Source organism: Stenella coeruleoalba (genome assembly GCF_951394435.1).
Source record: "Stenella coeruleoalba genome assembly, chromosome: 10".
Classification (NCBI taxonomy): domain Eukaryota; kingdom Metazoa; phylum Chordata; class Mammalia; order Artiodactyla; family Delphinidae; genus Stenella; species Stenella coeruleoalba.
The window spans coordinates 64663823-64676740 of NC_137156.1; the positions used below are offsets into that span (position 1 = coordinate 64663823).

The 12918-nt window shown below is 51.4% G+C and overlaps 1 protein-coding gene across 2 annotated transcripts in view; it reads right to left on the reverse strand.

The window, feature by feature from the left end:
- KIF9 (kinesin family member 9) overlaps window positions 1–12918 on the reverse strand; it is a 49945-nt gene that overhangs the window by 11378 nt on the left and 25649 nt on the right. For both annotated transcript variants that reach the window (XM_079935767.1, XM_079935766.1), the window contains 9 exons: window positions 11138–11206; window positions 10195–10299; window positions 8557–8612; window positions 7686–7776; window positions 7066–7199; window positions 5312–5503; window positions 4026–4240; window positions 869–1045; window positions 325–440 (listed from right to left, as the gene is read on the reverse strand). In XM_079935767.1, the coding sequence (XP_079791893.1) occupies window positions 325–440; window positions 869–1045; window positions 4026–4240; window positions 5312–5503; window positions 7066–7199; window positions 7686–7776; window positions 8557–8612; window positions 10195–10299; window positions 11138–11206 (1155 nt within the window). The remainder of the gene's footprint in view (window positions 1–324; window positions 441–868; window positions 1046–4025; window positions 4241–5311; window positions 5504–7065; window positions 7200–7685; window positions 7777–8556; window positions 8613–10194; window positions 10300–11137; window positions 11207–12918) is intronic.

A 12918-nucleotide genomic window follows, 5' to 3' on the forward strand; every position in this document is an offset into this window, starting at 1 on the left:
TCTCGCTGGGTCTGCAGACCTCCACCCAGGATAGCTCACAGTCCCCCAGCCTCATGTTTTCCAGTGTCATCACGGACACCCTGTAACCACCACCAGGGCAAGATGAGCCACTCAAGAAGGGGTGCAGCAGCATGTGGTGGTTTCTCTGTCCTCATCCTTGATAACAGGGGAAAGACCTGTACCTGCCCACCTGCCTGGGCCAGCTGTAGGAGAGGCTGGGAGCAGCCGGTACACTGCCAAGCTTGTGGAGAGAACAGAGGACGAGGGGCACTGCCCACTGCCCTGTGCTCGTCACCATCCCCACCCCTGCCCTGTGCCACTCACCAGAGACACAATCCTGCTGAGAGGCATCATGCCTGGCCGGATGCTGCCACCTGGCTTCAGTGCCGCCTGCAGGTCCTCAGGGACAAAGAAGGACTCATTGTACCAGATGTCAAATTCTGTAGGGAGACAGGGAGATGGCACTGTGAGGGTGGGGAGTCCCTGAGGAAGCAGGTCAAGGCGGTGTGTGTCTGTCTGTCTTGTGCTTGTCACAGCTCACCCTCTCTTCACTTCCTGCTCCAAGGCCTCACCCTTTCCCATCTCCATCTCCTGCCCTCAGAATCCTGGAAACACACATCTAAAGCCCTGTCCAGGGACTTCCCTGGCAGTCCAGTGGTTAAGACTCCACTGCAGGCTTTGATCCCTGCAGCGGGAACTAGGGGAACTAGGATCCCGCATGGCCCAGGGCATAGCCAAAAAAAAGTCCTGTCCAGCCCCTGCCTCTGCCAGAGAAATGTTCTGAAGCCACTTCTAGAACTCAGACGGTAGCCCTGCCCTGTGCCTCCTGGAACCCCAGGTGGCCAGCCAACCTTCCCAAATGGCACACCCATGAGCAGGCGATGTCGACACTGATCCACCAGGCGCTGGCAGTACTGGATCTCAGCCCTGAGGTCCTGTAGGTCCTGATACTCTGTCCGGTACTGCTTCTTGAGGTCTTTAAGCTTCAAGATCAGCAGGAATTCCTCCTCATCAATGATCATCAGCCCCTTGTTCTCATACTCGCCTGCAGGGGGAAGGAAGAGGTTAGGGAATGAGGTGCCCACCTGAGGTGGTCAGAAAGAGGGGAGAGTGCTGGCAAAGCATGAAGACAGGACCTGGGAAGGGCTGGGGTGCAGCATGGAGGTGGACAAGGCATGAGAAGGCCAGGCTACTAGGATATGTCTCACAGGGAGAGGGGGCTCAGGTCAGAGGACCACACTGGCATTTTTAGGACAAACAGGAGGGGTAGGCAGAGGAAAGGGTAGAGATGGCCCACGTTCCACGATTATTTTGATCTTAAACCCCACTAGCCAAAGATATCCAGTAAATACCTCTATTATACAGGTGTTTACCTTTTTTATAAATTATGTAAACAAGCTGCCGCCACTGGCTAGTACCACAAGGCAGTTGGGCAGGGTTCCTTATTAATAACAGTAGATGTAAACCCACATTTCAAATTGTCTTCTTGACGATTTCAGCATTCGCCAGCTACCTTCTTGTCAGAGAACATCAGACATCTTGTCGGATGGCTGTCAGAGGGCTCCAGGAGGAGAGGGGTCAGTCGTGCTATTAGTCATCTCCTCTACTCACTGTCTCTTTGTATGGACCTTTTCAGGTCTGTCAGTTTGAAAGGTTGTTAGGTTAAGACAAAATAACGATATCTGTGGAGCCACTCACCTGGCTGTCTACTGCTCACAGCACCTTGAAAGTTCAGCAAAGGCATCGTGTCAACACCCAGCCCGAGGACCCTTGGAGAGTGAGTCCTGTTTGTGACTGAGGTGTGTGGCCAGGGTGCACGAGGCAGTCCCCAGGCACCGGAGGAAAGCATTAGCACTTCCGCTGATGTTTACAGGGGAGAAGTGAGGCACATTAAGTGTCACTGACACCATCCATGGAGAGGCAAGGGTTCCAATTCAAGGTGTTTGCAGTGGGGTGGGGTGGGGGGGAGTGGTGTCCAGGGTAGCCCTCACCTTCAGTGCAGAGCAACCTGGTTTGCATGCTGTGGGCCTGATGTGGTCACTTTGATACAGACAAATCCGTCAGTCACAGAGTAGAGTCTTTACAGTACTCTGTTGACATGGGGAGTGACAACATCTTTTGTGCTACCCAGAGGTTCTCTGATTATCTCCACAGAAAACACTTATGAGAGCTGAACTTAAGATGATTTTTCTTTTTTGTTTTTTTTTCCACAAAAGACTAATTAATGTCTCAAATTCAGTGACTGTTCTGGGCTGATAAGTGGCTGTCAGTCAAGGTACCTAGAAAATATTTTTAAAAATGAATTTACTCGATCTGTTCCCTTAAGATAAAGGTATTTTACTTGCTATTTTAACAACCAATGGGAAGAACAACTGCTTTCGGGGGGAAAGAGCAAAAATGTTTTTTGATACTGATAAAAGTTTAAATATTTTAACATATTGTTTATTTCTTCTTCAACCCATCCTTTAAAAATGTCCATTTTCAGGTATATTGAGGAGTAAGTGATATATCAGCATATATATTATTTAAAATATGTAAATATATAATAAGGGGTTGCATATTCAAAGGAGGTGTGGGGGGACTTCCCTGGTGGCACAGTGGTTAAGACTCCACGTTCCCAATGCAGGGGACCCGGGTTCCATCCCTGGTCAGGGAACTAGATCCCAAATGCGTGCTGCAACTAAGAGTTCGCATGCCACAACTAAGGAGCCCACGTGCCACAACTAAGGAACCCTGGAGCTGCAACTAAGGAGCCCACCTGCCACAGCTAAAAACTGGTGTGGCCAAATAAATAAATATTAAAAAAAAAAAAAAGGTGTAGGTAGAAGGCACAAAGAAGTGCTTGTTCGTCCTGCAAGGCCTTCACTCTAGAGGTTCTGGGTGGGGGCATGTCTGGAGCCATCATCACCCACCTTCCCCTCTGGAACAGTGTATTAACGCTTGGTCCATAGGGTATGAGCAAAGTAGCCCCAAGAATTTGGAAATAAAGTTGCCCTCTGAGAAATAAGTGAGTAAAATGCAACCTCTGTGAGTGAGATGATCCCCCTGACCTGCAGAAAACCAAGTGCCACCTGGAGATGCCCAGGTGATCAGTGAGATCATTCAAGAAGGCTGGCCTAGCATAGGGTTGTGATTTAGCAAGGGAAAGCCCAGTAACCGGTGGTGTGCCCTGCCTGTGAACAAGAGTGTGGCCTCTGAACCACCAGCCTCAGTGTTGGGATGGTTACTCATTAAAATGCAGGTTCTGGGCCCTGCTCCAGATTTCCTGAGTCAGAGCCACTGATTGCAGCCTAGGAATCTGTACTTGACCAGCCCTTCCAAATGAGTCCTCTGCTTACTCAAGCTTGAGGGTTCTTGGTGCCCATTGAAGGTATGGGCAGTGTCTGCCACTGGGACAAGGGCACCAGGTCAGGGTAACCAGGTGAGCACTCTCCCCACTCCCCACACAGGGGTCCCTGCTCGTTGAGCCTGAGGGCTTCCCACACCACCTGCCTTAAGAGACAAGACTTTGCTAGGCCAGTTTGTTGCGGGGTTGGCATGAGGAATGGTCTTAGTGACAGTGAATCACTTGGCCCCTGGTATCCACATTCTCATTCCCTCCTCAGCTTCTCATGTCTTGACCAGCACCCCTACCCCAATCAGACCACTGTGGTCAGTGAGGAGACAACACCAGGACCCATGGACCTTGTGGCGGTCGCCAGCCACCCATCTCCCTGGGGAAGTGTCTACAAGACCAACATTCTGTCCCTCCATGGGCAGAAGCACATATCAGATGGAAGGTCCAGCCCTTAGATCTGAGATAATGCAAGAAAGGGGACGTGCAGGCAGAAGCTAGCTGACAGGGAAGGACTCTGTGGTTCCCCAGGGCTGACTAGAGCCAAGTGATGACCCAGGGATGAAGCCTGCACCCCAACATCCCCTGCTGGCCCCCTTCCAACTCAGTCCTCCAGTGCCCAAGGCTGCCCCATCCCGAGCAGGATGACTCAGATCCCACTGTCCCCCAACTATCTTCCCATCACCTTTACCTTGCTTCTCTCGTAGTGACTTGTGGAAATTTAGTGCCTCCTTGGTCATGTCGATCTCCCGCTTGATGGCATTGATGCGCTGTGTGGTCTCGCTGGCCCTTTTCCTCCGCTCGTTCAAAATGGATTTGTTTTCTTTGAAGATGCGGTTGATCTCACTACCCCGTTCGTTCTTAAAGTCCTCAAAGGCCACAGGCTTGGTGGGTGGGGTGCTGGGCCTGAAGATGGAGGGGAAGGAGGAGGGAGAAATGGTGCAGCTGTCTTGGAGCCACCAGGCACTTCACCTTTCTTCCCTGGGGCTTCCGTAAGCAGGTCAGAATTCCTGGGCACCACCTACCCCAGATGGGAGCTAAACTGTGTAGGAATCATTCTCTCGTCTCTGTTTTACTGAGCACACAAGGGCACGTGACTATTGCAGAAAATGAGGAAAGTAAGGAAAAGTTACACAAAAAAAACCCCCAAATACCACTCATTACCTATTGGCAACCACACTTTGGTGTATCTCCTTCATTTCTTTGATAACTGTTTTAATATTTGGAGTCATGCAATATGCATAATTTTACATCTTACTTTTTTCACAGAAGCATTCTTTCATGCTATTAAAAACTCTTTGAGAACTCTAGTTAATAAGATATAAGATGAAGTGTTACTATGGTAACATTAATGGTAGAATCAAGAGGGTGTTCACTATACAATTCTTCCAACTTCTCCGAATGTTTGGAAGTGTTCACAGGCTGGGGAAAAATTCTTCATGTACATCTTTGTACATTTCAAGGGCAGAGAAAATGATTCACTTAGTGCCCTTTCCCTAATGTCAACTATTGAAGGTGTCACCAAAATATTTTTCTTTTGCTTTTTAAATTAATGACACAATCTTTTTGTATAAATCTTTGTCTACATCTCTAATTACTTCCTCAGGATAGATTCCTAAAAACTCAATCACTGACTCACCACAGAGAGGAACTGGGTGGCTGGAGGAATGGTCTCATACCTGAGAATTTTGTATCTTTTGAATATATTACTTATTCAAAATATGCAAATTTAATTATTCAAATAATTGCTATTTGGAGGGTCTAAAATGATTCCGTGTATAATTGTGTATCTTGGATGACTCCTGAGGTTGAACCATTTTGCACGTGTATAAGCCATCATATTTCTTCTTTTTTGGACTGTGCTCCTAGTCTTTGCCTATTACCCCCATTTTATTTCTCTTCTATCTGCAGGTGCTCTTTCCTTGTCATATGCTGATTTTGTATGATCTGGTGCAGGAGTTACTGTTAGATGGTCACCTGGGTGGGCGTAATTCCTCCTTTGGGGATTCCGAGGCAAGGGGCTCAATACTGGAGGTCTCCCGGTCCTGCAGAAGCATGTCTTTGACATCTCCATCCTTGGAGGATGGGGTCAACTGGGTCTTGGAGGTGGAAGCATCCAACTCCTTGCCACTCACAGGGCTGCTGGCACCCTCCTTTCTTGCCAAGGAGCTGGAAGGAGAAGGCAGGGAGACCCAAGGCTCAGTGTCTCTGATGCTGAGGGGAGTAATCTTGCTCAGCACTCATACACCAGAAGCCCCAGCCCACTCAGCTCCTATCTTGAACATAAACCCAGGCCAAAGGGCAAAGAGTACAACCCTAAGCCATGCAGATGGGGAGGAAGAGGAGAGAATTTCTCTCCCTTTTGTCAGAACAAGAAGTCCTCCTTCCAGCAGTCTCAGCAGGAGACACCTGGGAAAAACGGGCAGTCTCCAGTTTGGAAGCATATGGACATTTGGGGTGGGCCACAGGCTCTAAGGAGCATCATGGCTGCTGAGGGATTAGTCACACAGGCATCCCTGGGAAGGAGTAGCAGAGCCCCCACCCAGGGTGCGTCTGTCTGCAGACCAACAGTAAAGAGAGACACATCTGACCCGCTGCTCTGATCAGTCCCCGACTTGCTCTCCCACCTCTGTCAGTGCCCACACCAGCTCCCCGGAAAGTAGCCATCCTCCCTCTCCAACTGATGGCACCCGGGGTCCTCCCTCCCAGAGAGGTACATGTGAGCAGGACTGAACTAAAGGGAGGATATACATGGCTCCTTCCACTGTTTCCTTCTCTTTTCTTCTTCTTGCAACAGGTGTGGCTTGGGGGAACCAAGCCTCGATCCATTTGTTACTGCACTAATGACCCAACGGCAGAACAGAGAGGGTGGGGGTGTGACCTCCCTTCCTGAAGAGGCAGGAGGAGGCCAGGGCATCCTCCTACCCGACTCCAATACTGCATGTGACAGTTTTCTACAATCAGCTCTGGCCCGTGTCCTTTTACAAGTGATAATGGTAACAACATATTTGTATTGAGGTCTTCCAGGGACAGGAATTGCATTTACTCACTTATCCTCAAAACCACCCCGGTGACTGATGCTATTATTGTTATTATACCCATTTTAGGGATGAGGAAACAGAGGCAGAGAGGCTCTTACACCTCACTGGGGTGACCCCCGTGGGTGAAAGAACTACTGAGCAGGGAGGTGAGCCCAGGCATTACCTCCAGAACGTGTGCTTTGTCCACCACGACACAGCACTTCCCAGGGAGGCTGGTTCATTAAGGGAACCTTGACACCCTGCATCTACAAACGAGTCTTGCCTGAAAGGTGAGCTGGAGTTTTTAGGTGATGTGCGTGCCAATTAGCCGGGTCACAGAAGGAACCTGGTGGTGGGAGCTGGGTTTCCACATGAAGTACCAGAGGGCGAGTGCCAGCCTGGCTTCTCACTTCCACTCTACCACACCTTAGCAATGTGACCTTGGAATGAATTCCCCTCTCTGAGCCTTGGTTTCCTCATTAGTTAAAATGGAGACATGAACTCCCACCTCGTGGAACTGCTGTGAGGATGACAGGTGACCAGCCCCAGCCTGGGCCCCACAGATGCTGCTAGTATTGGCAGGAGAGGTCTCCATTGTGACTACCCCATAACTAAGATACCGGGGGAAGGGAGGGACAGCTCATGTCCTCCCTTTCACCAGCCAAGGAGGGCCAGGTGCTGATCAGCTGGAGCAGCAGGAAGGTCACTCACCCGAGCTGCTCTTTGAACATCTTCTTGGACTTGGATTTCTTCCCAGGTCTGGTAGAGAAAGGGGCGACTCCGAGTCCGAAGCCTTGTCCGTCAGGCTCGCCCACTAGGTGGCCGTCATCATCCACGAGCCCTGCCTGGACAGAGGCCAGTTGCAGGTCTATGGTTAGATTAAGGGTTCAGGCTCCCTGGGGAACCAGGTGTATATGGACCAAAGGTGGACATGTTCATCCCACACACCGAGATGTGGCTCCTGCTGATGTCACTTCAGGCTGTCCCCAGCAGAGCTGTCTTTGACCACCCCACCCAATGTCCACTTCCTACATCAACTCCTCTCATGGTCTGGGGTCTCATTCCATACGCTGAGGCTCTTGGGGCCCGTTTCCAACCTAACTCTGGGAATTGGTCTTGTTTACTACTAGCCACATCTCCATTTTATGGAGAACATTTTGAACTCATATGCGGTTTACTCCTGCCTGGGTCACCCCATGCTCATGCTGGTGTTACCTTTATCTGTCGCAACCCTAGATCTGCTTTAATGCAAGACACTCACTGTCTCTGGAAAGATCTGGGGATGGAAAAATCTGATGTGAGTCTTGTCGGCAAGAGGCAATTGTGCTTACCTTCTGGACAGCAGAGATGGCTTCGAAGTCATTCTTGTCTATGAGGGTGTACTTCCTGCGCAAAGTGGATTCCACTTCCTGTTCCTGTTGGCTTGGGAGAGAGAGTGAAAGAACCCATCACAGCTGGGGCCATGCTGAACCCACTGGGCAAGCACCAACTACTGGAGTTAGAAGTTGTTTGTGTGTGGCCCCTGCGGCAGAGCCACATCCTCATCATGAACCCGATCAGACCAAAAACGCTCATTCCCCTGCTCTCCACTCCCCAGTGTGTGTACCCATTGCCCAGCCCCCAAATCTGCAGGGGCCATCTTATGTGCCAAGCACAACTGCTCTAAGATGACCTTTAACAAGGACTGTAAGCCTACCTCGGCACCATGCTTCCCCACCCGTCTGTCTCTAACAGGCCCTTCAAAATCACATACCCAGCTTCTGTGATACCATCTAGCATCAGGCAGTCAGGCTACAGGTATGTCTGTACCCAAATAAACCACAAATCCCTCCTGAGGTGGGGAGGCGGGTGTGGGGAGTATCAAAGTGTCCTGCTCCGGCCATCTTCAGGGCTGGCACTCCACAAGGACCTCCTGTCCAATTAATAAACTCAGGAAACCAGGGACCGCCTCGTCTCTGAGTAGCCCTTGAATGGAGGGTTGTCCTCCCCACTTCCCCCAGGGGAAGGGAAGGGCAGGAGGATATAAGAGCTCAGGGGCAGAGGCTGTCGGGGACACCCAGGGCCTGCCATACCCAGAGGCCTCTGATCTGGCTCCTCACACACCAGAAAGAAGGCAGTGCACTTGGAGACCGGCATCCATACCATGGGAAATGAAAATGGCAGCCTGACGTAGCAGTGGGGTGGATGGGGTGGGCCCCTTACCTCAGAACCACCCGGAACTGGTTGAACACCTCCTGGATCTGTCTGAGGTTGATTATCTGGAGGGAAGAGAACAAGGCAGAGGTTAGACCAAGGGCACCACGGGACCAAGGCTTTGTCTGTGTTAGTAGAGAAACCAGGACCCCTTGGCTAACCCGTGGACCATCTGTCTCAAGAATGGGACATCTGGGACTTCCCTGGTAGCACAGCGGTTAAGAATCCGCCTGCCAATGCAGGGGACACGGGTTTGATCCCTGGTCTGGGAAGATCCCACAGGCCACAGAGCAACTAGGCCTGTGCGCCACAACTACTGAGCCTGCACTCTAGAGCCTGCGAGCCACAACTATTGAAGCCCATGTGCCACAACTACTGAGCCTGCACTCTAGAGCCTGCGAGCCACAACTGCTGAAGCCCACGCGCCTAGAGCCCGTGCTCCTCAACAAGAGAAGCCACCGCAATGAGAAGCCCGCACACCATGACGAAGAGTAGCCCCCGCTCACTGCAACTAGAGAAAGCCTGTGCGCAGTGACAAAGACCCAACGCAGCGAAAAGTTAAAAAAAAAAAAAAGAATTGGACATCTGCCAGCACCCTCTCAGGAAAGTGGCAGGCCAGCCCTCCTCAAGAACAGAGAAACACCTGATTAGTAGTTTTAAAACTATTTACCGCGACTATAATAATCACCTTTTCTGAGTGAAGACCTCTACAAAATTAAAATGACTCTAGTTCTTGAGAATACTAAGAAAACATTTAAATACAATTTATTGTCCTCAGCTCTCTCCTGCTTCCAAAAGGTTCCATTACGAACCTTTCTGTGTGGGCACAGACACACTCACCTGTGGCTGGAGGAAGGCCATCAGCCTCCCTCTTGGGCCTATAGCCCACCAGCATTACCCGCGACGCCTTGGTCAGTCTGGGGCTGCCCTTACTAGGAAGACCAGAGCAGCCTGCCTCTCAGTTGTCCCAGGCTTGCCTCTGGCAGCTGCTCACAGTAACAGGTCGGGCGAGGTTCTGCCCATGAGCTCCCTGACGAGAGGTCTGCCAGCCTGTGCTATAAAAACAATGCATCTTTCCCTGTGTGGCTGCTGTCTCCTCCTCCTTGGCCCACTCCAGCATGGGCCCTGGGGGGTCTGCCTTGTAGACAACCAGCATGACCATCATCCCTTAATGCCCTCACTCTGCCTGGCACAGTGAAGCCCCTGAGGTGCTGCATCTCAGTTCATCCCAGCTCGGTTTCCCTCCCCACCACACCGTACAGGTGAGGCCACCAGAGTACACAAGCTTGAGCATTTTCCTGAGGCCACTCAGCAAGGAGATAGCTGAGCTGAGATTCGATCCAGGGTAGCCTAGCTCCAGGGTCCACACTTGTGCCCCCAGCGATGGACCACCTCCTGTGTATTCAAGGCTGTTTAAGGCTGTCAGCCACTCTGTGGGTCACCCACAGCCCTGCAACCCTAAACATGGATGCCAAGGCCCTGAGGTGGGCTAAAGGGCCCTGAGGCCGGGAGTCCAGCACCACCTACCCTACACCCCCTGAACCCTCTCAGTGTGAGGTTCCAAGGCTAGCACAGCACGCATCGGGGTGTGGCCAGGAGATGGAGGCCCGGGCCAGCTGGACACGGTGGTCCTGAGGGGCTCCTTACATCAATCTCGTCCAGCGTTCCCTCCAGGTACCTCCGCACCTGGGAGTTGATCTCGGCAATTTGAATTTCATCCATGGGGTCATAGTTAACAAGGGTACGGTTGGCCTTGGAGGAGGAAAAGGAACATGTTGTTAAGCTCCAAGCACCCAAGCCCAAGCGGGGTGGCAGGGACCATTCTGAGAACCATAGTGGGGAGGTTGGGCACAGACCCTGGCTGCCCAAGCCAGCTCCATTCCCTTCATCACCACGTCCTGGCAAGGAGGGCCTGACTCACAGGCCAGGTGTTCAGGTCATCAAGGGACAACCAGGTAGGGCGGGGAAGGAAAGGCTGCCCAACAGGGGGCCTGCTACTCCAAACAAGGGGGTTCTGCTGACTGAGTCTCAGCAGACTCTGTAGGATGAGGCCCACAGGAGGGAGGGGGCAGCCTCTGCCTTGAGGCTCCTCTGGACCATGAGCATTAGCTCAGACAGGCTACTGGAGGACTCCTGCCCCCACCCCCTACCTTCATGGCTCCCTGCTGCTGTCCCCACCCGACCATCCAGCCTTGGTCAGGGGCCACCTCTCCTGACCTTGACCCATCATGCTGTCTGCCCCTGTACCCCTGCCAGGCCTCTGGCCCCTGCCCCTCATCCCCCCACCTACTGCCTGACCATCTGACACCCCTGTCCACATCTTCTTGTTTGTCCAGTGTCCCTGCCTACCAGACATTTCTGGTCCCCCAGCACTTCTGCCCCACCCCGGAGTCTCTCTACTCGGCCCCTGACGCATCTGGCCCCCTGTCCACCCAGTCCCTCTGCCCACCGAACTGGCTCTGCTCATCCAGCATCCCTGCCCTGACCCTTTGCCCCCTCCCAACCTAGCCCTTCTGCCCACCTGGTACCCTGACCCTAGTCCCTCTAGCATTCTGGCAACCATGCCCCACCACCACCTCTAGCCCCTTACCAGGCTGTCATGGATGGCTAGTTCCTGCTTGAGCAGTGCCAGCTCCTTCTCCAGGTTCTTGACCATTCGCTGCCAGGGAAACATATTGTGGGGTGGGGGTGGGGTGAGGGGGAAAGCAGGGAGGACGGTCAGAGAAGCCACCCTGCCTCTTCCATATCAAGCCTGTAATTCCCCACCCGTGCCTGGACATCCTGGCTCTTCCAGGTAATCCATGGGGCGTGATCTCAGCATCCGGATGATTCCCTCCCCACTCCCCAACTGGGTAACTTTAGGGTTTGAGGGGGTCTCAGCAGTCCTCTGGCCTCTGCCTCTTACTGCAGAGGAGACTGAGAACAGAGTGAGCACAGGCACCCCTAGGGCCACCTCAAACCCTGACTCCCAGGAGCTCCAGTCCAACAGGGTAATGGCCCTCTCAGTGCAGCCCATGCCTCCAGGATGCATTGACCCTCATCCTTCCCAACCACTACACAAAGCATTACCATTCCCCACTGATAATCAGGTGTGCCACCTCCAATTTATTGCTGCTACAAAAAATGCTGCAAAACATCTTTGCACTTACATCTTTGTGTACGAGAACACAGTGATGTATGAGCTCTATGTGATCTGTCCCATTACTTCTTTCCTCCTCTTTCCCTCCTGCTCACTCCATTCCCACCAAATGGGCACATTCCTGCCTCTGCATTGTCTGTCCCCTCTGCCTGGGACACTCTTCTCCCAGGTATTTCCATGGCTCACCTCCCTCAAGTCTTTGTTCAAAAGCTTCTAAATTAGGCGCATCTCTATCACCTCATGTAAAACTGCAATCCCCTCCACACCCTCACACCACTCTTTTTTAAAATCTTGCTCTACTTTTCTTTCATAGAACATACCCTAGAGCAGTGTTGTCTAATAGAACTTGCTGTAATGATGAAAATGTTCTGTGTTTGTGCTGCAAGCCACATAAAGCTATTGAACACTTAAAATGTGACTGGTGGGACCAAGGAAGTGAAATTTTAATTTTATTTAATTTTACTGATTTCAGGGGACTTCCCTGGTGGTCCAGTGGTTAAGACTCCGCACTTCCACTGCAGTGGGCACGAGTTCGATCCCTGGTTGGGGAATTAGGATCCCGCATGCCGTGTAGCACAGCCAAAAAACAAATTTTGTTTTACTGATTTCAGTAGCCACATGTGAGTAGTGGCTACTGTATTGGACAGTGAAGCTCTACAAGTTACCTATTTTGGTTTTAAGAAAAATTATATATATTTAAGGTGTACAACATGATGTTTTTGTTTTTTTTTTTTGCGGTACGCGGGCCTCTCACTGTTGTGGCCTCTCCCGTTGCGGAGCACAGGCTCTGGATGCGCAGGCTCAGCGGCCATGGCTCACGGGCCCAGCTGCTTCACGGCATGTAGGATCTTCCCGGACTGGGGCCCGAACCCGTGTCCCCTGCATCGGCAGGTGGACTCTCAACAATTGCGCCACCAGGGAAGCCCCAACATGATGTTTTGATATACATGTACACAGTGAAATGATTACTACAGTCAAGCTAATTAACATATCCAATAATTACCATTTTTTTTGTGTGTGGTATGAGCATCTGAGATCTACTTTCATAGCAAATTTTCAGTACACAATACACTACTATTAATTATAGTCACCATGCTGTACATTAGGTCCCCAGAACTAATTCATCTTAGAACTAAAAATATGTACCCTTTGACCAACATCTCCCCATTTTTCAGCCTGCCCCCACCCCACTCCTGGTAATCACTGCTCTACTTTCTGCTTCTACGAATTTG